This window comes from Anarrhichthys ocellatus, unplaced genomic scaffold (genome assembly GCF_004355925.1).
Source record: "Anarrhichthys ocellatus isolate YVR2014 unplaced genomic scaffold, GSC_Weel_1.0 scaffold55, whole genome shotgun sequence".
NCBI classification, from domain to species: domain Eukaryota; kingdom Metazoa; phylum Chordata; class Actinopteri; order Perciformes; family Anarhichadidae; genus Anarrhichthys; species Anarrhichthys ocellatus.
Genome location: NW_022280085.1, coordinates 1,980,635 through 2,006,449, shown reverse-complemented (window position 1 = coordinate 2,006,449; position 25,815 = coordinate 1,980,635). Strand labels below are relative to the sequence as shown.

Below are 25,815 nucleotides of genomic sequence, written 5' to 3'. Positions count from 1 at the left end.
CACACACACACACACACACACACACACACACACACACACACACACACTTAGGCCCCAGATGCAAATGAAGGACTCAGACGGGTTACCAAGTAACAGTGAGAGTGGGGGGGGGGGGTCAGCCTACCTGTTTGATCTTTCATCCACTGAACTGCAACATCGCACATTTAATTTAGGAGATGCCTCTGATAAACTCGCTGGTGGCCGGGGAGGCCTCCTCCTCCTCCTCCTCCTCCTCCTCCTCCTCCGTGTAACGCTCCTCATCTTCTGCGCGTTTCTTCCAGCCGGCTGGTTATTGATGCAAGCCAGACGTCCTGGTTTTGATGAGAAGCGATCGCGCCGCCTGCTCCCGTCTATAAACGCCATCCTCCGGTGGTTTGTGTGGAGCGGAGCAAGGGCCGTTTCGGTGGTGGTGTGAAGTGCTTTGGAAGGAGAGAGATGGTTATTATTTCCAAGACGGTACACAAGATCCATATAACTATCTATTTCACTTCTTTTTCCCTTCTATTGACATAAACCCGACGTGAATTTAATTTGAAAATGCCTTTAATAACTCACCCACCTTCGCTAATGATTTACTTGACCAGTGATTTCCAACCAAAAGGTGCTGCAGCTGCCAGATTATAGAGTCGCTCAACTATTTGAAAAAAATGACGAAAACGCGTATTAAACCAGTCGTAACGCATGAACGCTACTTGTCCTGAGTGTGAAACCACGGCTGGACTCTAATAGTATTTTTTTTTATTTTTTTGCTGAAGAAGGTTACTAACTGAGTGAAATGACCCGGAAGTATCTCAGTGGCAGACATGATGAGAGCTGGTAGAATTCTCGAAAATGCTTAGGAAAGGTGCTTCAGTGCTTCCTTTCTTATCTCCTTTAGCATAGGGAGCACTGGACCGTGCTTTACCAAAGGAAGGGAGGTAATGTCGTCCCACGGCACTCGGATACTCTTGGGGACGTTTTCCTAACTCCTCATGAATTATCCTTCACTTGTTCCCTTAACAGTTCGCTAAAAAGTCACTAGAAATGATTGACATTTCATCAATTTTCTGTGACTTTTTGCTCACTATTAATAGCAATAGAATAAATGTTTTTAAAAGTGGTAGTATGAATCCAGACTTATCCAAACTGATCTAAACTTTGACAGTCTAAAATATCACACCAATATCCACTTTTATAAATTAATATTGTTAAATAACATCCCGTTTAAAATACGGTGAGCCATATTTGAATATGACAGGTGGTGTTGATGAAGGGGACCACTCTATATGTTCAGTCAGAAATAACATGCATCTGCATTCTGCCAGATGTTACTGAATTAGTGTGACAGTTGAGCAGACCACCCCCTCTGACAGCGAAGTGTTGGATGACTCCACACTGGTTCAGTAGGAGGTAAGTATTGCAGCTACAGACCATAGTTTGGATGATATTGCCCCCTTGTGGTTTCAAGTCATAAACCATGTATTGAGTCACCACAGGGAATTAAGGTTTCTTTTAGTTTGTTTTGTAGACTTTGATTAATATGAAAAGTGCGAAATGTAGAAATATATTTGTGTGTGTGTGTGTGTGTTTCCATGCAGGATACAGCGGGGCAGGAGCGCTACCGCACCATCACCACGGCCTACTACAGAGGAGCCATGGGCTTCCTGCTCATGTACGACATCACTAACCAGGACTCCTTCAACGCAGTTCAGGACTGGTGAGTCGGATACTGTTAAACATTTTGGTCCGGGGGATTATTATTGTATTTTTTTGTCCCATTTCTCATTCAGTTAGATCATGATGCCTTTTTGCTCATAAGGCTGGAAGTGTGAGGTGTAAAAACAAGCAGCCAATTGTTTTCATGGATTCTTTTGCCTATCTATCTATATAGATCATGCCCATTTCTTTCTACATTTGTCATTTTTGGCAAAACATTTTCTCCCCACTACTTTCTGACAGAAATCTCACCACTCATCACCAAAAGTTCCACAAAACCTCTATAATTGACCTTGCGCTAAATGTTGAGCACCATTTTCACACAACCGGTTGCCAGATTCTTGTATTGTGCAGTTGCATCCAAAATGAGATGACATGCAAGCCAACTCCATAGTGATGCTGCAAATTTTGATGTATTTTTTCCCCCTATTAGTGGCACTGCGGACACTTAAAGAAGTGTCGACCACCCTTCCGTTCATATTTTATTGCTGTATCTAATTTGTTGGTTTCTACGTTGCTTTCTTTTTTTTCTTCTTTACTGCTATTAATCACGTATACTGTTATGTCTGTCTGACAGGGCGACGCAGATCAAGACGTACTCGTGGGATAATGCTCAGGTGATCCTGATTGGTAACAAGTGTGACCTGGAGGACGACAGGCTCGTACCCACGGAGGACGGCCAGAGGCTGGCGGAGGAGCTAGGTAGAGACTCTTCACTCGCACTTCTACCCGCTAGCTTCTGCCCACAGACGTTTCAACACGCATACATCTGCTGAAACCATGTCGCTAACCCCCCTCCCCAGGTTTCCAGTTCTTCGAGGCCAGCGCCAAGGACAACATCAACGTGAAGCAGGTGTTCGAGCGGCTGGTGGACGTCATCTGTGAGAAGATGAACGAGAGCATGGAGGGGGACATCGACCTCGTGTCCAACCACAGGAACCAGGCCCTTAAAGACTCGCCGTCAGAGAGCCACGGGGGCTGCACCTGCTGAAGTGTCCGCCCTCTTACCAGCTCCCCACACACACACACACACACACACTGATAATCATACATAAAGACCTTCCCTCTCTGTGCCTCGACCACGTAAAGTGCCGCACCTCTTCCTCTCTCTTCACTCCAGCCACGCCCAGCTCTGCTTTGTCCACACAGCCCGGCACGAACCAAAAGGACAGCTCGCTGAAATACTCTTCATCAGCATTGTCAGACCCTCCTCAGTCTTTTGCCCACTTTCTGTCTCTGTTTCCAACCCCGTCAGCTCTGCGGTGAGCTGATAGTCCACCAAACATGTCCTGTGCTCCGTCCCCCCCCACCCACCTCAACCGCTGCCTTATCTGAGACATTTGTTCAGTGGCTTTCATTTTTCCTAGACAAATATTTGTGCAGATAGCTTAAAGCTAGTGATGCCAAATAGTGGCTGTAGGTGACTGTGCTTTATGGCATTCGTTGTTTTGTTTGAGATAGATTCAGTGTGTGCGCTCAGGTTCAAATGATGCCTCAACAAAAGGCACATCCAGCTTTGTAACGCTTAAAGGAACAGTTTGACGTTTTGGGAAATCCGCTTATTTGCTACCTTGTGGAGAGTTAGATGAGAAGATTAATACCGCTCTCATGTCTGTATGCCAAATATGAAGTACCGCTAATGTCTCACCTACCCTAGAGGATTTCTCTGTTATGTGTTATTATGAAGTTCAAACTGATAAAATGATGACAAGATGATTAAAAAAAAAGAGTCTCGATGCCAGTCTTGTGCTGCCCTTTGCCTCCCTCAGTGCCTCTCGGAGGCTGTCGAAGCCTTTTCCTGTGCACTAACGCTGAGACAGCTGGAGGGCGACGGTGATGCCCAACGTTGAGCCCCGCTCTCTACACATACGCTGCCGCGCCCGTGCCATGAATTCGTTTTAACTATCGCTAACACTTGTACTTGGCACTTGACCGGCCTCGTGGCGTAGCTCACCTCTTTGTGCCACTCCGTCTTTAATGCCTTCTCTCGCAAAACAAACGCATGCGTTCACCGCGACACCCACCCACGTACGCACTCTACTCCCACAGACTGCAGCATGGCGAAAGAGTTGGCATGGCAAACCTACTATGCTTAATAACTGATTTTCTACAAAGTGGTGAATTGTCTTTTTCTTCTTGTTTACTGACATAATCACTGTTATGTGGAAATGCAGCACTGTGTGTGTGTGTGTGTGTGGGTACCAGAACACTGATCTCTGTGAAGGATAAGTGTAGACCTCAACTGTGCTGTTGCCACTATGAGGAAAAGCAATGAGCTGAAGTCACCCTCCCTCTGTGTGTGTTGTAATCCGAGCTTCTCTGTGCTTTGTTGACATATTTGGTTCGGCGGTGCATGCCTTGTAGTGCATGTGAGCGTGCCCCACTGGCCGGATCACCGCCGCCGCCCTGCACTGCTCTCATAGGGCGGTCACCGCTGATGACGCCTCTCCGGTCGGCGCGAAAGTGTAGCACCCACCCTCCAGTTCCCCCCCTCAGGTAAACACTGGTAGCTCCGTCAGCGCTGTTGCCGTTGTATGCGCTGTTAGCACCGTTAGCTGCTAACATTGAGAGCCGGTGGAGGCAACCGATGTGCTCTGAGTTGAGTATTGAGCATCTTTTAAAGGAGCCTTCGTCACTTGATCTCCCACTGCTGTCATCTGAAGTAAATAAAATGAGGTTTCACCATCATTTCACTTCACGTTGCTTGCCATCAGTTACACTGGACCTGAAATAGCTTTTTTGTTCATTGTTCCATGTCAGTATTGAATGGTCAACCCCCCCTCTGAAAACTGTGTCCTGATTGAAGTTAATTTCAAAGCCTTTGGATTGCACCACAAATCGGTTATGTTGCTATTATTTTCTGTTAATTGTCCATGTGCCGACTACTGACTTGTCACCTGATATATCAACCATAACCACTGGACCACAATAGCTATGGTATACATATCAGATAGCTGATAGGATCATCTCATCCGCACCGCTTTTTATGCAAGGCTTTAACACGAGGAGTCTGTGTGCAAGACTCATAACACTACATTTGTATTTCAACGTTTGCGCGCTGTGCAGGTTTGCAATGTATTTAAATGGAGCGGAGGGGCGTCACAGAGCTTATGATATCCGTGATGTGTTCGCAAAAGGAGCTTACAAGGGCGGCTGCTGCTTGAATGTGCTAAACTGTCCACTGATGTTGAATATTTAACCACTTCGTCCGGTTTCTGCCTTACTGAAAAACTACCGACTCTGACGCTTTTGTACAACTTATGTCAGTAGCATCCAGAGCTGTTCGTCTGGGGTTTGTTCTTTCTCTCTTTTGTTTACGATCTATTTTGTTTTCATGTGTCGCATTCCTGATTGGTCACTTTCTAAAAGAGGGGAGACCAGATCGTTGGATGCCTTTATTTAAGGCTCTGAATGTGTTGGATGGAAGCATTGTGGGGCAGGGAAAAAAAATGCAACCTATCAACAAGAATAAATTGAGTATGTCAAAATGTGTATATGAAAATAAAGAATCTATTCATTACAAAAGGGAGAGTGTAGTTGCAGATCCTTGTCTTTAGTTCCTTTTACATGAGTGTACAACGTGTCAGCAGCATGTGAAGTGTAATTTATGACCTAACCCCGAAACATCAGGTCAGGGCTTTTTTTTTTTTCCTTCACGTTTTATCAGTAGAAGCAGAGAAACCACACTCTGCCATTGTCCTCCACGACGATACGGATTTCCTCATCCCCTTCTTCCTGCCAGCGGGGTTAGCAAGGCCCGACATGAGAGGGCCTCAACTGAACTTATCTGGAGTTTGAATTTAACTAAACTGGCTGAAAAACATCTGAAGCTGACAAAAAAAAAAGGTTCAAGCAGTCATGTGAGTGAAACGCAGCATGATGTTTACATCAGCACCCACCTCACTGGGATCAGGCTGACTTTTCTCCCCTCTCGTGTGACGTAAAAGAGGCGCTGAATTGCATTTAAATGGCCGGGGATGGGCCACTTATCGTGGGTGAAGAAACAAGGGCGTCTGCAGCGCTGATAATGTTGGTAAAACGAAGAAAACATGTAGGTGCAGCAAGTAGATAAGAAACCGTTTAGGTCTGCATCTAAGACGTGCGAGTAGCTGCGGTTTCCGTTACTTGGGCACGTGCAGGGATTCAGCTGGCCCGGGCCAGAAAAGGGGGCTGAGCGCCATCTCCTCAAGGCTTCAGCTTCAGCTCCTGCCTGTGAACTACAGTTCAGCCTCGAGACAGCTTCTCAGACATATACCCATTTAGAAAATATGAAATTATTTTACTGGTATTATTATTATTATTGTCGTATTATTATTATTTGTACTATTGTTATTATAATTATTGTTATATTATCATTACTATTTTTTTTATCCATCCATCCATCCATCCATCCATCCATCCATCCCACCCTCTTTCTCTCTGTCGACGTTTGCGCGCTTTTACGCACAGTCTCTCTCTCCCCACAGCAGCAAAAAACAAAACAAGTTGTAAACATCAATGAGCGCGTGATTCACGCCCCCCCAAAACGGGAGAGTACAAAGTTTTGCAAGAGTGCACGTGCCCCTCCCCTCCGTCACCGACTTTTTGGAGGTAGTAAACAGCTCGACTCTACGCAGCTTATCGCTCACAAGCAGGCGCGTAAACTGCGCTGCGCTATCCATGGTATCTGAACAAAAAAAAAAACAAGCCTCCCCCTGAGAGAGCTGCGGCAGACCCGTTAGTGGCAGGTTGTTTTCAAGTGATGCTGGCGGGCGACAGAAGGCTAAAGTATTCACAGAGGAGACAAAAGGATGATATGCTTTCACCTGAGCCGATTGTTGGCGCTTTTCGGGATATTTTGCGCCATGCGAGGAGCGTCCGTCGTCCAGGGTGCACGAGATTTCGAAAAAAAAGGTAAGAGACTTTTTTATTCATTCTTGGCTGTAGAACATCAAAAGTGCCCCTTTTAAAGTAAAATAAGTATTAGGTAGATTAAAAAAAATGTTTTTGATCCACCACGTTTATTCTTCCTATACTGGATTTCAAATCTATAGGATAACAATAACAAGCTGTTGCCCCCCCCCTAACTTCACCTCCTCAGTGTCTATACTGCTGAAAGAGGAGCCAGCAAACCCCAAGTGCTTCGCTGAAGGCAGGAAGGACTTCACATGCTTCTGGGAGGAAGATGAGGAGAGGGCCGGCTCTGTGGACCAGTACTCTTTCACGTACAGCTACCAGTAAGTCACATTCAGTAGTAAAAACCAGGCCATGTGGTGTCCAGTAGGGTCATGAGATTGCAGTTCAAAGCTCGTGTTCTCATACTTTGTTTTATTTTCTCTTTTTCTATTGCAAGCAACACGTTATAAATGAAACTATATTCTGATCAGTAAACCAGGGTGATTGAATAATAAATTGATGGGTTAAAAACGTTTTTTACAGACTCTTTTTAGGGGCCTGGTGATTAATAAAAGGTCAATACATCAGTCTAGATAGATAAAACAATAGCAACATTCAGCATGTCTGAATTCTAAGTGGCCTCATTCAAGAAAAAGAAAAAAAATCACCTCTCTCTGAACCCTCCGAGTGCTTTTTGTCTTCCTCTGTCAGGAAGGAAAACAGCAGCAGGTGCCCACTGAGAGCCCTCCCTCTAGTGGGCGGAAAAAGGCTGTTTGTCTGCCACCTGAACCAACCCCAGATGTTTGTCCAAATGGACTTACGAGTTCATCGAGAGGGAACGCTGATCCACAATCGCAGCCTTCTCATCGAGCTTGTCTGTAAGTTATTTTACTGCCTTCGCTAAACGGCACAGTCAGAGCAGTGCATTTGAAAGGTTTGTGTGAGAGTGATGGATTACATTCATTATCATTGACTCTAAAATTCCCAATACCAAATATTTTTTTCAAAGCTGCTATAATTAATATTTCCGTATCAAAATGTGCTTATCACATGACTACTTGTATGTGAAAGCGCTCACGTTTAGTGCCAAAGTCTGAGAGCATTATCACCCAAATCTGCAGGTCCCCTCAGATTAGAGTATTTTAATGTCTTTCAGTTTACTGTTTTGGTGCCCGCAACTTCACTTTTTTGCTTCAGTCTCACAGCTCTCATCAATGTTGTATTTAGCTGCAACTATTCTAGAGAAAAAGCTTGAAAAACCCACCGAAACCTACCTGCCCGGCACCAAAACGGTAGATGCGTAACGTTAGCAGCTAGCTCGTTTGACATAGTGGAGCATTTAGCAGGTAAAGAGCCAGATATTTACCTCAGGAGTGGGTGGAGACCAAAAACAGAGCTAAAAGGAGAGTGACTAATGGCTGTACATTCATCCGGTGGACAGAAACGTGACTCCAAATAAATGCCAATGTTGCTGTGTATCTGCTAGAAGTGTAAAATTGTGTTTATAGCCTTTTCCCCCACATAGCCAAACAATAGAGCAATGTTTCAGGGTGTCAGAGACTTTTGGGGAAGAATGTTCTTTCCCCGACTTCCGTCAAAATCCTCCCTAACAAGCTGCCTCTTGTCTATCTGCATGGCAGTTCTCCTGGACCCTCCTGCTAACGTGACGGTGAACAGCACCGGTGAGAAAGGCCAGCTGAATGTCAGCTGGATGGTTCCTCCTCTCAAGTACATGTATGACAGCATGATGTACCAGGTCAACTACACCGCGGCGGACAGTCACGCGGGGCAGGTACGGCGGTTGCTTTAATGCCCTGCACGACCTCACTGATATGTTAGAGGGGGAATGAAGCTTTGTGCAGCAGGTTGGTTGAATGGTTGGGGACAATGTGGACCCGTATCGATGAGTTGGGGACTGTTTTGCAGGTGGAGGTGGTAAGAGCCAACTCAGAGTTGATCCTGAGAGGCCTGCAGCCAGGCACGAAGTACAAGGTGCGAGTGCGTGTAAAGATGGACGGGATTAGCTACAACGGCTACTGGAGCGCCTGGAGTGACCCGGTGTTCATGGAAACACCGCCTGCAGGTGAGTACTCTTAAAAGGCTGTCCAAAGAAATATGTAATCCCACATTTTCACTGTACATGGACAGATCCAATCCAATTCAATTTGGTTCCCAATGCAATGCCTGTTTTTGATCATTGTGTGACTCCTCCAGAACTCGACCTACTTATCGTGTCCCTGATGCTCATCATCTCTCTCATCCTCATTGCTCTGTCTCTCACCATGCTCCTGTCCCAACGGAGGTCAGCTAACCAGCAATGCATAGCTAATTTACTTACCACAAAAAACAAATGCAGAATTGTAATTTCAGCATCTGTACTCTTTTCAGGTTTGTCATAAAGAAGATTTGGCCGACTATTCCAACTCCTGACAGCAAGTTCCAAGGCCTTTTCACTGTTTATGGTGGGGACTTTAAGGTAAGAACTAGACACGTTTACAGCCATGCTAGTGGCTCTGTGAGGCTGTACTTAGGTACAAGGCTGCTTTGTGCTAAGTGCTGACATCAGCATGCTGCATGCTCAAGGGGACAATGCTGGCATGTCTGGCGTGTATGTTTACCATGTTGTTCGTTGTCTTAATTTAGTGTGTTAGCATGCTAACATTTGCTATTTAGTGTGGGCAAACTGAAACATTGAACTGATTGTCATGCCGATCCATCCAATGGTATTCAAGACACAATAGTCGTGTTCTAAAAAAGTGCCATCTTCATTTTAGAATATCCAAGGCTTCAAGGAGTTTTCAATATCCTTTGTTGTGTTTTTGTACAGGAGTGGTTAGGTCAGACCAACGGAGGCATATGGTTGACTCCAGAGTACTTCTACTCAGAAGAAAGCCCTTCTCCTCTGGAGGTCCTGTCAGAGTTCAGTCCTTGCCCCTCGCTGCCTTTCCCACCTCTGCCACCCAAGGCTTTTAAAGCTTCGACCACAGGCAGAAAGGAGGACAAGGATGGAATGAAAGGGCTGGTCGAGAGAGAGCCGTTGGAAAGGGGTGATTCGGCGTTGACAGAGCGATGGAGAGCTACACCACACGACCACTGGCTGATGGACCGCTTAAGGGTGCTCCACCAGAACCCAGTTCCCTGCTCCAAGTCCTCTCTGCTGGAGTCCCAAGACGCCTACGTCACCCTCAGTGGCAACAGCCAAAGAGAAGACGGTCACTTGGACGATGCTCTCGAGGAGGCCTTACCGCTTGAGGTGCTTTTCGCCTCCAGTAAGACGGTGTCATGTGAATCTCACTCCGACCTGGGATCCGGGCAGCAGAGCTCCGGCCTTTCGTCACAGTCCAGCTTTGAGTACCCAAACCACGCCTGGATGCCCAAAGGCCCCGGGTACACCTACATGGCAGTGGCAGACTCGGGGGTCTCTATGGATTACAGCCCCATGAGTCGAGTAGGCGACATTGGAAATGTGGTCATCTACGCCAATGAGTACAAGAACGAGATACCTGCTCTTAGAAGACCCTTCCTGCCGAGGCAGCACATGGACTGAGCCTTGAAGCAGGCTCAGTGGAAGGTTTTTGGATATCCACCCAAAGTTACATATAGCCTCTCAACAACTGTTAACAAAGGTGGACCAAGAATTTGGAGCAGGCTGACACCGAAGTGTAAGCTGAAGGACTCAGGAGGAAGAGTCCGCTGGATGTACATACAGAACATTGTTTCTACTTTATCCAAACCACAGCAGTGGTTTACAGCAAATACTGATATTCAGTGAAAAACTCTGCTTGCTGACCTGTAAGTATCCTAGCCTGTAGATCAGAGCAGCTTTTCTTTTATACAATCCACCAAAATTCAAGTTGAGGGAGTGTTTACATAGTGGTTTATGCAAATTTGAGCTAAGTGTGCTTTTAAATCATAAATGACAGAATGGCTATTGGGTTAAATTACAGAACAGACCGCCTGAAATGGAAGACTTTGATGTGAGGATATAGGGCTGGTGGTATATAACATTTTTTGTATTGTCAACCAACCCTGCATATAAGTGTTGCCTGTCTAACCAAAGCCTGATATAGCTTAAACTCTGAGCATTCAACCGTTTTTATATTGTGAACACTCGCAAGTCGTTAACAACAGAATCTTTCCCATTTCTACCATTCATCCCCTATGCTGTGAACGGGGTGAGGCCCAGCAATGCTTTCTGCTAAATTAGCACTAAATGCAAAGCACAGCTGAGGCTAATGGGAATGCCATGTTTGCAGGTATTAGGTCATAAACCAAAGTATTAGAAACATTTGATGTGATGATGGCAGTAGATTGAACACTTCAACCTCTGGGGACATTGAATGGTTCCACAAATTTCATTGCGAACCATTAAATAATTGTTAAGATATTTCCGTCTGGACCAAAGTACACGTGTGTATTAATCCACTGTTGAAAATAGTCCTCAACAAATTTACCATTTACTCCTCTTCGACTAACATTCGCTAAAAACTACAATGCCCAGCTGTTTTAGGAAATTAGAGAGTATTATTTTAATGCATGAAACTACATATTTGTGTGCAGTTTTAGAAGGTTTACATCTTCAGTTAGAACCAGTGGGCTGGAGGTTGAGTGCCACATAAAGATAATTATGATGAATCCAAATGATGAGACACTAAGTCAGAATTTACATTTTCTAAATCAAAATTATGAGACCTGTCAAAGTTAGGTAGTAAGTCAAAAGTATGATTTTTTTTAAATCACAACTATGACATAATAAAAAGAGCTAAGTTTAGAATGAGTATTATTGCCTGATTTATCATATCAATTTCTGTTTTTATGTATTTAAAATACAATTCTTTTTTTTTTATTTTTTTTTTTTACCCATGTCAAAATGTTGAGATGGAAGTTATAATTATGAAATGATAAGTTGCAATGTTTCAATCTGACTTAAAAGTCAAAATGTTGACTGATCTCACAGTTATTGGAGCTCAAACTACAAGTCGATTAATTAATTGATCTGCAGAAAATGAATCTTTAACTATTTTGAAAATTGCGTATTCATTCAATAGTTTTTCATGCACAAGCATCCATCAAACACACTTAAACTATAATTTAAGAAATTATATTAATGTTATTTCCAAATCAGAAGGAACTCACTGTATTCGTAAATAGTATAATAGTGATATTTTGTGTTTTATCACAAACGCAGAATCCTGGAAGAAAGGAAGTATGATGAGTACTACTGTAGGCCATATTCATTCTCGTGGAACTGTAGTTGTTAGTTTCTTTCTTGACATGTTGAGGTTGTGTTTTTAGTCACTGCTGCCATCTAAAGAGCGGAGCGTGTACAGCACGTCTTAACCCGGACGTGTCAAGTCAGTTGCAGTTTTTAAATCAAACTTCCACATGTTTTTTGAGAAATTGTAGCAACTCTAAAAGTATATAAAAACATATCTATTTGTTGGTAACTTCTACTTTTGACAAAAAATGATAAGTGTTGGCAAATCTCAAAACCCAAAACCAACTGCCCGTCTCTCACAACTGATGACTTATCAAAGATGAAGAAAACTAAATGACATTTTTTAGTATCAATTGCTTTACATTTGAGGATCACATATTACTCAGGCTTTTTTACGTATTCAGCAACATATATTTTAAGAGAAAGTGAACCTATCAGTAGTTTACTTAGAAGTGGGGTAATGTTTTGTTTCATGCTTTTTTCTCTTTCTGAAACATAATATTCTGTATTGAACGTGATATTGTTTATTTTTCATATATTTCTTCTGATTTGTAAAATACTTTAACTGTGATATCAGCCACTTCGGTCCGATGTCTCACACATGCCACTCGCTCCGATGTTGTAAGTTAGTGGTTCAACCTGAGGCACGGGACCCCGCTGAGGGGTCCCAAGATGATTGAAGGGATAAGAAAACAACAAAAAAACATCAATATGCTTTTCAAAATATATGTTTATTTGTATATACAGTGTACAATGAATTTGTCTGCCCTTTTGGTATAAGTAGACTGTTTAGTTTTTAAGGGTCCTGAGCCAAAAATGTTGGAAACCACTATTAAATTAAAACACTTTAGTGTCTATGTAAATGTTTTCATTATGTAAGACTTTCTTCATGTGTTTGACAAAGCTTTATGGCGTTTAAACTCATTAAACGTTGTACATCTGCAACCGCTGTGGTCCTGTTATCTTATATCTGAGCAGCAGATTATGTCACGCTGTGTCGGCGATGAAGAGACAAGACGGAGAAAGGTACCAGAGGAGTCATGACGGTCAAAGTAAAGGCAACAACTACTCAGATAAACTGTATTACGGTACGATAACAGAATATTTCATTTGAACAAAACTCCTCACGTGAACAAATCGACCTTCAGTTTCTCCCTCACTGCTCCGGTCTTTGATGCAAACGATTTTCAAACCAACTCAAACTCCATTAAACCATCTGGAGAAATCAGCAGCTTCCACTCTGGGGCTACAGCAGGCCTGTCATCACAGTCTTTGGTAGAAGAGGCCTCTGCGATGCCCATCCCAGAGAGGTAAATGTGCCACACCTCCTGCAGTCCGGCCGCCGCAGCTTCGTAGCTGCCGTCCCTGTCCAGCGTACAGCGGACCCGGAAATAGCGATCAAGAACATCGAGGGCGGGATCCGTGGCGGAGGCCTCCCCGGTGTCCACCGCGGACCGGAAAGAGGCGATGATGCGGCAGGGGGCCGAGGTCGGGGAGCGTCGCCTCAGGAGTTGTGTGAGGAAGGCGGCGGTGTCGCATAGCAACGCGGACAGGTGTGCGGCGCAGGACTGCTCCCCCGGGTGGAACCCACCGAGCCCGCCGGCCCCGGGGCCGCACAGGTAGCCCTCCAGCCCGTCGACTACGATGAGTGACGGAGGTGTCGGAGACGTGTTGGCGGACTCGTGAAGGCCGGCCACCTGCTGCAGCAGCTCCCCCACCGTCCCCGGATAGGAAAACTTGATTTTCTGAGAAAAAAAATAACAAGAAACTAAATTGACTCTGAATGATTCAAGGTAGCTGGTCATAAATTTGAGTGTTAAGTCTATTAAATATCAAGCAATAGCAAAGCAAAGCGCATCACAACATCTCAGAGCACAATGTGATGTCTACACGTCTTGTTTTGTCCGACTATCAGTCCAAAACACAAACATATTCAGTTTACTTTAAGAAAAAGCAGCAACCAAATATTTGGCTTTTCTGCTTGCAAAATGACTAACAAAATAAATAGATTATCAAAATAGTTGCTCATTTATCTTTTTATCTATCAACTAACTTTTTTTTTTAAATCTCTGTCAACACTGTATGGGCACACTACAGCCTCAAAAGCCTAACAAACTACTCAAACACCACTGTTACCATACTATTTCCTGTTTAATGTGGTCCGATCAGACATATTGTGATAAGAGAAGATATGAAATTATATTTTAACTAGTCAATTTACTAGTTTTCAAGCAAAAAGACCAAAATAAAAAATATTTTCTGAATGAAACACAAACAAAAGAAAATGCAAATATGCCCCTTTGCTCGTGTTATTGACATGTGTTTAATTAAAGATATACGGAACTACTTTATAATAGATATATTTGAAATAAAACGAATGGCTTTATTATTGATTAATAAATGATTTACTGACTAACTTGTTGGTAGCCAGGTGATGAATAATCCCTCTTGCTGGTGAGACATTCAAATAAAATAAGCCTTCAAGTCGACAGTAACAATTGTTAATAAGTCATTGAAGTTAAAAAAAAAAAGTTTAAGAATCCGGTTAGTCCTCAAATTTACATTTTAACGAAGAGTTAATAAATAAATATATTATCCTGAGAGAGCTTTTTGACAACCTGGCAACCCAAACGCTGGTCTCGCGATCTATAAAGCATTAGTAAATGATTCACTAGCAATACATTCATTAATTGGTTAGGCTACTCCCTTATAATGGGTGAGGTTAACTACTTAGGAGAAAACAATTCAAGCTCACAGTTTGAGGGGACAGTGATTGGTACCTTGAGACTCTCTGGGCTCAGGCTGGGAACCCGCTTCTGCAGACAAAGCGGGAGGCTCTGGATCTGTGTCTGGGTGAAGAACACCACTCTCATGCCCAGCTCTGAGGCCGCTGTCACCGCCGCCAGCAGCAGCACGGAGCGGCTGATGCCGGTGTCACCCACCACCAGCGTGCTGCAGGTCAGTGGTGATGGAGGGGTAACTGTGAGCTCCTTCCTTCCACCTGTCTGTGACGTGAAAGTCTTAAATACGAGTGTTAAAATGTCCGTCATGTCTGACACGATACACTTTCCCCGTAGTTATGTGGTATATAAATTATATTCACGCCATACTGTGTGGGTTCACGCTGAAATTTCCCGCGTCTGTTTACATGTTGCACATTGGTGTTCGTGCTGCTGCGGTCCGTGTGGAAAAACGCTTTGTAAGCTGTCAGTTCCGCTGCGGTTGTCGGCGTACACAGAGGGGTATTTATTTTAGTATTTTTTGACAGACATGTACCTATGTGGTGAACGACTGTGTTCGTCACTGGCGCTTCAACATTTGCAAGAAGACAACCACAAAAGGCGGCTCTTTATCAGTGCTTCCTGTCGGGTCGGACCAACTTCCGGTATTGCCGGCAATCACAACTTTCAGCAGCCAAGATGGCGCACAGCCTGGCAGAGTTAGACGTTCCGCTGGACGCTGACCAAGCCGGGGACCAAGAGAAAGGTGCGCTGAGGCGCTGCAGAGGACGACCCAGGCTCACGGACTCCGACCGAGCACAGAGGCGTCTGGAATCCCGAAAGAAGTACGACGTGAGGCGCGTGTACCTGGGAGAGTCGCACAAGCTGTGGAGTGAGCTCCGCAGGAGGACCAGCCTGAGTGATGCTGGACTGGCAGAGTACCTGATCCTGCTGAACACCACCTACGGAGAGAAGTACCAGCAGAAGTACTGCGGGTGAGCCCACTCAAAGCAATGCCCGGTTTATTTCACACAAGTTTATTTCACACTAACGGTACCTAGCCAGACCGTCCACGTTTCTTTTTTTTAATCAAAAGTGGTCTGCGGCAATGTTATCAGCTCGGCCTCTTCCCTTTACTTCTGTCAGCCTGTTGTGTTTTTATGGCTGATTTTGAGCTTCGTTAAGAGTATGTCTGACTCTGCTTAACATGACCAGTCAATGTCCACTTTACTGCATTCCAGGAAGAAGATTGCTCCAGAAGAAGTAAAAGAGAAAATAGGTGAGTGGTGCCACTGACGGATTGGATTCATTTGAGTTAGTCACATGGGTTTGTGAGGTGTCGGTGTAATAGCCTGAAATCTGCTGGTTCCATGAAATTTGAGGAATGACAAAATATACACACTCATGATGATAAATCCCAAATTTTCCAGTCAAAAAAAAACGACTTAATAACAACTAGGTATGATATAATAAACATAGCTAGACTTATAAATGGTCCAGGTGGATGTGTTGGCCGGTGTTATCTTATTGCAGGTACATCAGTATCTACAGTAGGGTTAAGTTCATTTAGTGCCACCGTCACAGTTCCTCAGCCAGAGACCTCTGACAAGATGATTTTTACACTGTTAAATGTAAAAAATCACTATTGATATAAATAAGTCTGATTTTTGAAATTTACTTTAATTATTGAAATGGTAGAAGAAGAACATCTGCCTCCTTGGTTAGTAGACTAATCGGTGGTTTTTGGTCTTCGACGACTAAGATTTCTTTCGTCGATTAGTCATTTTTTTTATGCTTTTTATTCATCCAAGAAACTTGAGAGCACATCTCTGGTAAACACATGATTTAAAGTGGAACTTTTGTGTGGTTGTCTGTGGAGAAACACAGTTTTACAGATAATTGATTCGTCGACAAGTATTTATTCTTTTGGTTGAGGTCAGCCCTAAGAAGAAGGTATAGTTATATAATGATCTTTTGAGTTTTTGAGATCGTAAGTCTATATTTGTGACTCATTTTGACTTAATGTCTCAAAAGTACGACTTCACTGTTTCATAATTTTGTGTGACTAGTTGAAAATCAACTGTTTTGGTTGAACATTGCTCATTTGTTTAAGTTGTTTTTCCTGCACGAATGACCAACATTAAAAGCTTGTTTGCATTTCACAAAGACCAACTGCTAATCCTGCTTCAACAATTCTTGAAGAAATGAGAGAGAAGACCCCCTTGAAAATTGAGGAATGTGAAAACATAAAATACTTTTAATATTTTCCAAATCAAAATCATGTGACAGCAGGTCAACTGATACATATTTTTGCTCATTGGAGATGCATCAGTATCCAGGTTTGAGGTCATTTATAAACAGTGTCAACATGAGCGTCTGTCACCAGAAACCTTTGACGAGATGATAAAGTTGGAAAAGTGCTCGTTTGTTTAAACTAGTTGTTGATGAACAAATGACAAACATTACCGAGTTCCAACCTGAAACAGGAGGTTTTGCATCTTATCTTATGTGACAATAAGTTTAATATTTCTGGTTTTGGAGAGAACCTCAGCTTTAGAAAATTCACATGACTTGCATTTTTTCAACCACTCTGATAAAGTTTTTTTGATTAAGTTTGATATTTGATTACATTAACTGATAATAAGAAATATCAGTTTGGGTTAGTTAGTCAGGAGCCCAAAGAGGTACTCATTTGTATCTCTTAATTTTGACTAAGAAAGTCAAAATTCTGAATTAATATCTCCTAATTTCACTTTAAAAGCCGGACTTTGATTTATTATGTCCTAGTTCTGGCTCAGTATCTCACAATGTGGACATTTTTTTGTTGTCGTGGCAGAAACGGGCTTCCGTAGAAAAAGAGTATTGTGCACGTTGTTGCGCTCGCTCTTTTGAATGTTTATCCAAGAAAATTCAGCAAGCCATTGAAGTGGAATCACATGACAAAATCCTCTTCCTCTTCACTCATCCGCGATCCTTTTTGTCCTTTCCACTGACTTCTGTTGCTCCCCAGGCGGGAAGGAGCGCGTGTCCAGCATCCAGAGCCTGGTGTGCTGGTACCAGGACCACTCCGGCTCCTGCCCCCACGAGCCCCAGCTCAGAGCCCTGCAGCCTGAGCCCAACTCCTCCACCGCGGCTATCTGGCGATGTGACTCCAACCACTCGTTCGTGCAATACCTTTTCTCACCACCGAGGGAGGCGAGTGACTCCGAGCAAGAGGGGGGGGGCGGACGAAGAGAGCGACGAAGAGAGTGCGGCAGAAAAGGACGTGCCCGTGGCTAAAGGTGCGGGCAGCGGTGGCAGGAGGAGAAGGAAGGAGGCTCGCAAACACTTCAGAGGTACAGAGTGACACATTCTTTGACTCATTCGGGGGGTTTCACTCTCATCGTTGATAATAACGAGTCGTTAAATGTTTATCAGTAGCTGTTAGATCCTGAACAAATGCTTTTTATTCTGCTTTTCTGCAGATGTGGGAGCAAATGTGGATGTCGCTGAGGTACAACATGCAACCGTGAGTCCCATAGAACGGGCTGCAGCTCTAGACCTCCATCCCGGTATTGAGGCCTCCTCCGTGGATGTTCCACTGGCGGGACAGCCTGTCTGGGAGATGGAGATGGTCATAGAGCGACAGCAAGGCTCCCCGTCAGCAGCCTTTCACTCCATCCCCTCGGAGGAGGAGGAGGAGGAGGAGGGTGAAGAGGACGACGAGGCTGAGGATCTGCGGCGAGGCAGAGACGGAGAAGAAGAGATCAGGACTTATGGATACGAGTGTGTTGCCGTGGCGCCGTCACTAGCTAATAAACTAGAGGGGACGGACGAGGAGAGCTTGAGCGGCTCAGCCGGACTGGGAGCTCAGCCGGAGCCGTCTGTCCCGCCGCCCATGCAGGTAGAAGAGCACAGCGAGCTGTTTGACCCTCACACCCTGCAGACGGTGGTGACCAGCTGCGAGCTTCCTGACCAGAGGACCACTTTGGAAGGCTCACAGGTAGGGGAACGAGCACCTCGCAGGGATGTTTGAAGGAGGGTAGAAGTGTGTGACGCGCATCAAGGAGTGTGAATACTCCTTTTCTTATTTCCTCTCATTCCTAGTTAATTATCATCACTGGCCCCAGCTACGAGGCGCTGGCATCAGAGGGCATCCAGCTCAACATGGGTGGCGGAAGCGTGGAGGAAGTCACTTGCACCGTCATCGGGGGCGTCACCTACAATCAGGTGTCTGAGGCGAAACTCAGAGCAGCAGAGGACGAGGACTCCATGACAGGTGCGCTACATTCAGAGCTGGCATAGCATTGGCGGGGGGGGATGGGGGACAAATCTGTACAGCATTGTATTACGATATTTTGCAATATTGTATCAATATACATGGATGACAAGTATCAATCTTTTATTATTTATAGACTATTAATATTGCGAATACAAATTTTGGTAACAATTGCTTTTTCAGGCCACCAGATGGTGCTGAAGTTCTTCCTGGTGCGGTCGTTGGTAAAGTCAGTGAGCTGAGTGTGTAGACTGTAATGTGAACAGCTCAGTTTGTCAGGTGCACGATGCAACATTTATGCTTCATAAAACGTTTTTATGATTCACAAAAAAACATTTTGCTGCAATAAAAGTGAGGTGAACCGTTTTTTAGATAAAACAGATGTTGACAAACTGCATAATTTGCAGTTGAGAAAAAGGTAATAAATTGTCACTATATGTCATACTAATGCTCGGCACGTCGCAAAATATTTACAGTCACACTAGGATCGTATTGTGGCTCAAGTATGGCGATAATGTCGTGTCATGTGGTCTCTTGCACGAGTGGTTTTGTAATCATCTCTCTGCAGGTCTGAGTGACAAACAGCTGCTGCAGTCCACCGATGATGCTTTGGAGCTGAGCAGTGACAGAGAGCTGCAGAGGGGTCTGAGCGGGTTAGTATGTTTTACCATGTTAAATCCTAGTGCAGGAGACAGTCAAGGCCTTTGTTCACAAGTTCACAGGTTTTTTTTTTTTTTTTTTGTTTTGGTTTTTTTGTAAACATAGGATGCAACATTCCCCACAACACAAGAGGCTGCAAAGGCTTGAAATGATTTAAATACAAACCGGACAGCACTTTGCGGCAACATATCACGTCACCTTGATTTTACTGCGTGATTTTAAACATCTTCCAGGCAGTAACTGTCAAATTTATTGACTTGTAAAACTTAATTTAATGTTCCTGTGTAAATTTATAATGCCAGGCTAAAAACCCATTTTATGGCTTTAGGTTCCCCCTGGTAACCCCGTGGTTAACTTCACAAAGCTATGGATTGTGGGTCATTTCCTCAGGCAAAATCTGCAGAAGTGCAAACCTACATTAAGTGTTCATTAAAGGGTCAAAATGTCTGAGAATGAGCCCTCAGGCACTCAACGATTTGACAGTGGGACAGCCCTGAACCCTCACGCGCCCCTAAATCCGTGAGTGCTGAGATTGGGATTAGGCCTAAAACTGCAGTGTCTTTTTTTGGATGCAGCGTCCGGTCAAAGAGAAACAGGCGAGGCCCGGTCATCGAGGCGGATGGGATGCTCAAGATGTTCCACTGTCCGTACGAGGGCTGCAGCCAAGTCTACGTAGCTATTAGCAGCTTTCAGGTGAGACATTCCGCCATTTGTGCTTTAAGTTTCACCTTCAGCTCGTTTAGCCAGAGGTTAAGATAAAAACATCTCGTCGGTTCACCTCCTCCTCTGTAGAATCACGTCAACCTAGTTCACAGGAAAGGGAGGACCAAGGTTTGCCCCCATCCAGGCTGTGGGAAAAAGTTCTACCTGTCCAACCACCTGCATCGCCACATGATCATCCACTCAGGTGGGCGCTCAAAGACACGCGTGTTGCGCCACAGTCTCATCTTCATGAACCTCTCCAAACGTAACACAATCTGTTCACAGGGGTCAGAGATTTCATCTGCGAGACGTGTGGGAAATCGTTTAAGCGGAAGAATCACCTGGAGGTCCACAGGCGGACCCACACGGGAGAAACGCCACTCCAGTAAGTTACTAACGCTGAAAACTTATCGAATCCGTACATAACTTTACTGTAAGCTGTTTAGACTAAAGTGGCAATCTGTGCCCTTAATATTTGGAACCAAGACAAGTTTAAAATTCATAAATACAACACGACACATGATCATCTACATGATCCTCCTTTTCTTCCCTGTTCGTTCGTTCCTTCCTTCTTGTCTTTCTCCCCCACGTCACTTGCCAGATGTGAAATCTGTGGCTACCAGTGTCGCCAGCGTGCGTCGCTGAACTGGCACATGAAGAAGCACACCTCGGAGGCCCACTACAACTTCACCTGTGAGTTCTGCGAGAAGAGGTTCGAGAAGCTGGACAGTGTTAAATTCCACAAGCTAAAGAGCCACCCGGACAAGCAGGCTACCTGAGGTGTCACGGACACGTGGTAGATGGGAGCTAAACACGAACGGGGGTCGGCCCTCGGAAACCAAAGGAAGACTTCCGGTGAAGAGATGGACTTTCCTTTGCTGTGTTTGTCTGGCCCTTTAATGTCCAGGATGATACGAACATCACCCGTGAACACACAGGCGGTGGATAAAGAGGACCAGTCTGACGGCTGTGCAGGACACAAGCCGTCTCAGAGGACAGGGCCCAAACAGGGGTTTGGACATATTTGGTACAGCAAGGAAAATGTTTAATCCACTGTTGATTAATTGACCGTTTGGTTAACTCCTCCCCCGAACAGCTCATAGCTTAACGACAATAAAGGCACAGCAGTTCGGACTAACTTTTGATTTCTACAAATTTTGAAAGGGTGTGGATGGCTTCAGTAAGAGCGGTACTCGGTGTATATTGTTTTACAAAACCCAAATCACAAGAGCGAAAGAGTAAAGAATGGATTCAACAGTGTGATTATCGGCTGCAAACATTAGCATGGCCAGCTAACTAGCTCCCAACCTACAGTGGTAATCTGTTATTCCCTTCAATGGCAGCTGTATTTCACTGCATGACTTTATGGAGTTACAAGTTACATTGAGGAAAGAAGCCCTGTTCATAACTAGCACATCCGCTGTGTAGTAATGGGGCCAGTCCGGGATGCTATCAGAGTTAAGCTAACGTTAGCAGGAAAGTTTATATTCCAGCAACTCAAGCTAAACTTGTTATCTGAGCTTGTTATAGCGCTACATTCACCAAACGCATTGGCCTGCTTTCCTTAATAAACCGGATAAACTAAAATGATCAGTGCAAATGTAGCATAAATCGAGGGGCCTGTCTTCAGGGTGCAGGATTAGCAGCTAACGTTTAGCAGAGTTACGTTGGAACAAAATAACAGCGTACACGTTTCCTTATCATACTTAAAAAAACTATTAATAATAAGTTATTCACTGCAATGCTGTTACTTTATTTCCATGTCCTCTACATGGATCACCAGCTAGTCAGGGGGCTGACTTTTAGCTCGAGACATGTAGTTTTAGTCTCAGTCTGTTCATGTATTTGGCCATGACGGCGTTTTCAGCCACTTGTGTAGTTTACGTTAGCTGAATTAGCTAGCTAGCTAGCTAGCGACAGCTATCATCTCAGCCGGCAAAATGTATGTTTGTCGGCTACAAATGAGAAGCCTCCTCTTTTGTACCTGTGTCTGAAATCAACAACCCGTTGTTTGAAAACATTTGCTACGAATTTTAAGGAGGGAAGTTAACAAACGGGCAATTCAAATTTTGATAGAAAATATTTTCTATCAAAGAAAACTTTTTTTGTAGATCTTTTGTGTTCTGCAGTGATGTAAGGGGCACATCATTCGATATTAAATCGGTTAAAAAATTGCAAAACACTGGTATGGACCATTAATAATGAAGTATGACCTAAATATGATTGCTGGGTTTATCAATACACCACCAAGAAAGATTGTTGATGACATACAGGTGTGGTGGGTAAATATTATCTACATATAAATGTACTTGTAATTAGGGCTGGGAAATTGACGTCATTGAGGTTTTTAGCGTTGTGCGTCAGCACTACGCTGCTCGTGCTGACGCAAATAGAGGTTCTTCAATTTCAGTTATTCGAAATTATTTTTTTTTTATCCTACATTCCCACTCGCAGGCTCCGATGAGAAATCCTGGGAGTGGAAAAGTGACAGTTTCTCAGGAAAATTCACCCCAGTTGTCTTCTTGTGTCTCCTCGTGTTCTTGTCTCGTGTTCTTGTCTCCTCCTCGTGTTCTCTCTGTCCTTTTTAGTATTGAAGCAAATGCACTTTTTCCCTCATGGATGAATCACTCCAATATGTGAGTATGAGTTGTTTGTATTGTATCTTTTTTTCTGAAAGACATTGGTTTGACACAAATGGTTAATAATATGCAGTGTGTTCTTCGCCTCTTGCATAACGCGCTCAAAGGGTGTGTGTGTGTGTTAGTGACGTGTGTTTGATGTGTGGGCGTGCATGGACGGCATGAAAAGTACAAGTATGATGACAATTAGTCATAAAATGACAGATTCTTTCAGCTGAATGCTGGACATGCAAATGGTTCCTGGTTTGTGTTGATACAAGGCAAAGCAGGAAAGATGAGTAATGATGGAGAGTCCCATTTTGGATTATAATAGTGACATGTTTATAGGTATAAAATGGATTTTGATATATTTGAGTATATGAGGATGTATTATTTATTAATTTTCTTCATTCCCCTCCTATTCTTTGCATTCAGAAATGTCATGTCGCCAATAACAAGCTGTGAATTATCGTCAGTATTCGTCTGTAAATCATTGATCCTTCTCCCTCATTTGGCAGCTGAGTTAGTAATCTCACGCTCCCTGTGTTCTTTTATCTTCGCTTGAAATGATTCAGATGAATGTCACACTGAGCTATGTATGAAATATGAGGCCAAAGTCTGAGGGGTGTTCATTTTTCGGAAAACGTGGTGGAGACTCCAGCTGTCGCTGTGTTTCAGGCAAATAAAATTACAATTTTATATTGACATTTTTGGTTGATTGATTTATTTCTTTGTATTTGTGTCACGCACATAACGGCTCAACCCTCATGGGCAAGACATAAGACAAGGTGTGTGTGTGTGTGTGTGTGTGTGTGTGTGCCAGTTACACAAAACGGATACAGGAACATTTAAGCGTAACGAACATAATCAGGCAGTTAGGGTCATTTGAGAAAAAATGAGGTCAGGGGTCAGTCAGCAAAGTAACGTGTGTGTGTGTGTGTGTGTGTCACATCTGGAAAGACCCTGACGTTCTGGGTAAGCATTGTGGGGTGTTCTCCACCAGGATAGGCGTGGAACCTCTTCTTCATCTTCCTCTTTATCCACAGACAAACACTCTCCTATAAGAAAGCAGGAAGCACAAATGTGAATGTGTCATTTACCCTTCCTCATCTACTGACGTGTAGGCAAACAAACACAGCTACACATTTACACACCTAACTGCCTGTTCCTGTTCCGTGCTCTCATAATATGTTGCTGTGTCCATTTCTGTAATTATCAGAAGATGGTAAAGTAAAAACAATGACTATTGTCCTAATTATCATCTCCACACTAGCAGGATATTGCCTGAACATAAGTGGTCTAACTGCACAATGTTGCCCTGAGGCAACGAACAAAAAAACACAATTTTTGTATATAAATAAAAACAAAATAAGTCTTTCGGCAATCAAACATACTTCTTTACAAACTAATGTGCATGCATACATTTTTAATATAGAGATAGTTCAATTTAAACATATTAAAAAAGCCAGAGTGAATTTAGCAATTTGTGTCCTGTGCAGCTTTGCTTCCTGGAAAGAGTGCTTCACTCCCAAACAAAAGGTCACACCCACTTCATCCCCTCCTTTCATTGGACACACACATGTCTGGTGATAGTGTATATACTGTTTTCAAGTTAAAAACAATTAAAGGGGAGGTGTCGGATCCAAAAAGGTAGTTTGTTGCCTGAGGGCAACAAGGTGCCATAGACTCTAGGGTTTATTAAAATAAAAAAGCAAGCACGCTGACAAAGCACCCTTGTACCATATTCCTGCATTTCAATCATATCCTATAATAAACCTGTGTTCCTTAAGAAAGCTAACGGTACCCTAACCTGTGCTCTCGCACACATACTCGGTACACCTTTCATGGTGCATTCATGCACCCATAATTCCCTCACATTATTCCTCATCATCTCTGCATCTCGTACTCACTACAACTCACCACTATGTGCTCAACTGACTCCTCTTCTCCACATCCTTCACACATCCCTGTCTGGTGTTTTCATATCACTTTCAGTATTTTGTTTAGTGCACAACCGTAAACCTTATCAACACCGTTTCCTCTCTCCTGTTCCTACCACCTACCCGTGTAACTTTGACACTCTTTTGAATATGATATAGATGTCACGAACCCCACATCCAATTTACCAATAAGAGATTCGGCTGCTTATCCGTCTGCTATGCTGCCGTAATCCAACACAGATCTTATCACGTACGAGGTTTTTAATGCTGAACAACTGGCTCCCCATATCCCTACCAGTCACACATCTCATCACATTTATTACTTTTCGGCATTTTTCCTCTCTTCTCCTGATACGGTCTGCCCATGTTAACCGTCAATCAAAAATACCTCCCAGAAATGTAAACGTTCCAACCCTTTATAAGTCTGTCCCATACATCCTTAGCTTCATCCCGTCCTTGATTCTTCAACAAGGTTTTTCAACTGAGAACCTGAACCCCCAATCACACCCCCACCCCACCACCTCATCTATTGCTTCTTGTACTTTTCTGACTGCATCTTCCATGTTCCTTCCTTCTCACATAACGCTCCATCATCAGCAAACAGAGACCGACCTATAGCTACTGGTACCTTTGTGAATATCTCATTAATCATAATGATGAAGAGTAGCGGGCTAATCACACTACCTTGAGGCGTATACCATTATCAACTATGAATTGATTTGACATGTCTGACCCAATCCGTACTTGAAGTTTTCTTCCAAACAGAAAATCCTTTCTCCAGTTATAAACTCTCCCACCTATTCCCATTTTGTGCAGCTTAATTCGCAAACCTTCCTTCCACATCATGTCGTTTTTCTGTAAAAAAAACAAACACTGCAATGACTGACTCTTTATTTGCCTGAGCCTTTCTTATCTCAGTCTCTAACCTTATCACAGTCCATAGTGTTCCTTCCCTTCCTAAAACCACTGGCCAGCATTCCTCTCTTCTCAAGCTCATATGAAAATCTTTCTGTTATCATCCGTTCCATTATCTTACGAATATTAGATGTTAGTGCTGTTGGTCTGTAGAGGCAGATTACCGCCACCTAATGTAGTGGAGTGTGGAGCGGCAGGTTGTCAGGAACATGAA

General features: G+C 43.7%; 4 protein-coding genes across 4 annotated transcripts in view; 3 read left to right on the top strand and 1 right to left on the bottom strand.

Annotated features, from left to right (window-relative positions):
• The window catches only part of rab3db (RAB3D, member RAS oncogene family, b), a 12,649-nt gene extending 7,429 nt beyond the window's left edge, over positions 1-5,220 (top strand). Inside the window, exons 3-5 of the mRNA XM_031870948.1 lie at positions 1,578-1,696; positions 2,273-2,397; positions 2,499-5,220. Coding sequence (XP_031726808.1) covers positions 1,578-1,696; positions 2,273-2,397; positions 2,499-2,686 — 432 coding nt within the window. The 3' untranslated portion in view covers positions 2,687-5,220. The remainder of the gene's footprint in view (positions 1-1,577; positions 1,697-2,272; positions 2,398-2,498) is intronic.
• Positions 5,221-6,338: 1,118 nt separating this feature from the next.
• epor (erythropoietin receptor) lies at positions 6,339-12,733 on the top strand. The gene is made up of 8 exons (XM_031870946.1): positions 6,339-6,588; positions 6,776-6,911; positions 7,282-7,448; positions 8,211-8,362; positions 8,497-8,653; positions 8,785-8,872; positions 8,959-9,046; positions 9,398-12,733. Exons 1-8 carry the CDS (start codon positions 6,486-6,488, stop codon positions 10,115-10,117), a joined length of 1,611 nt encoding a protein of 536 aa, XP_031726806.1. The 5' UTR covers positions 6,339-6,485; the 3' UTR covers positions 10,118-12,733.
• On the bottom strand, positions 12,506-14,917 carry swsap1 (SWIM-type zinc finger 7 associated protein 1). Its single transcript, XM_031870947.1, has 2 exons — positions 14,569-14,917; positions 12,506-13,533 (listed from the first exon to the last, which is right to left on the bottom strand). The coding sequence occupies exons 1-2, from the start codon at positions 14,836-14,838 to the stop codon at positions 12,976-12,978; spliced, it is 828 nt and encodes a 275-aa protein (XP_031726807.1). The 5' UTR covers positions 14,839-14,917; the 3' UTR covers positions 12,506-12,975.
• A 290-nt stretch (positions 14,918-15,207) lies between these two features.
• Positions 15,208-22,542, top strand: znf653 (zinc finger protein 653). The gene is given in 11 exon segments (XM_031870773.1): positions 15,208-15,503; positions 15,750-15,787; positions 17,519-17,724; positions 17,726-17,843; positions 17,973-18,490; positions 18,595-18,766; positions 19,335-19,419; positions 20,002-20,119; positions 20,219-20,333; positions 20,414-20,513; positions 20,730-22,542. Coding segments are annotated over 11 exon segments (1,944 nt in total). The 3' UTR covers positions 20,908-22,542.
• The last annotated feature ends 3,273 nt before the right edge of the window (positions 22,543-25,815 follow it).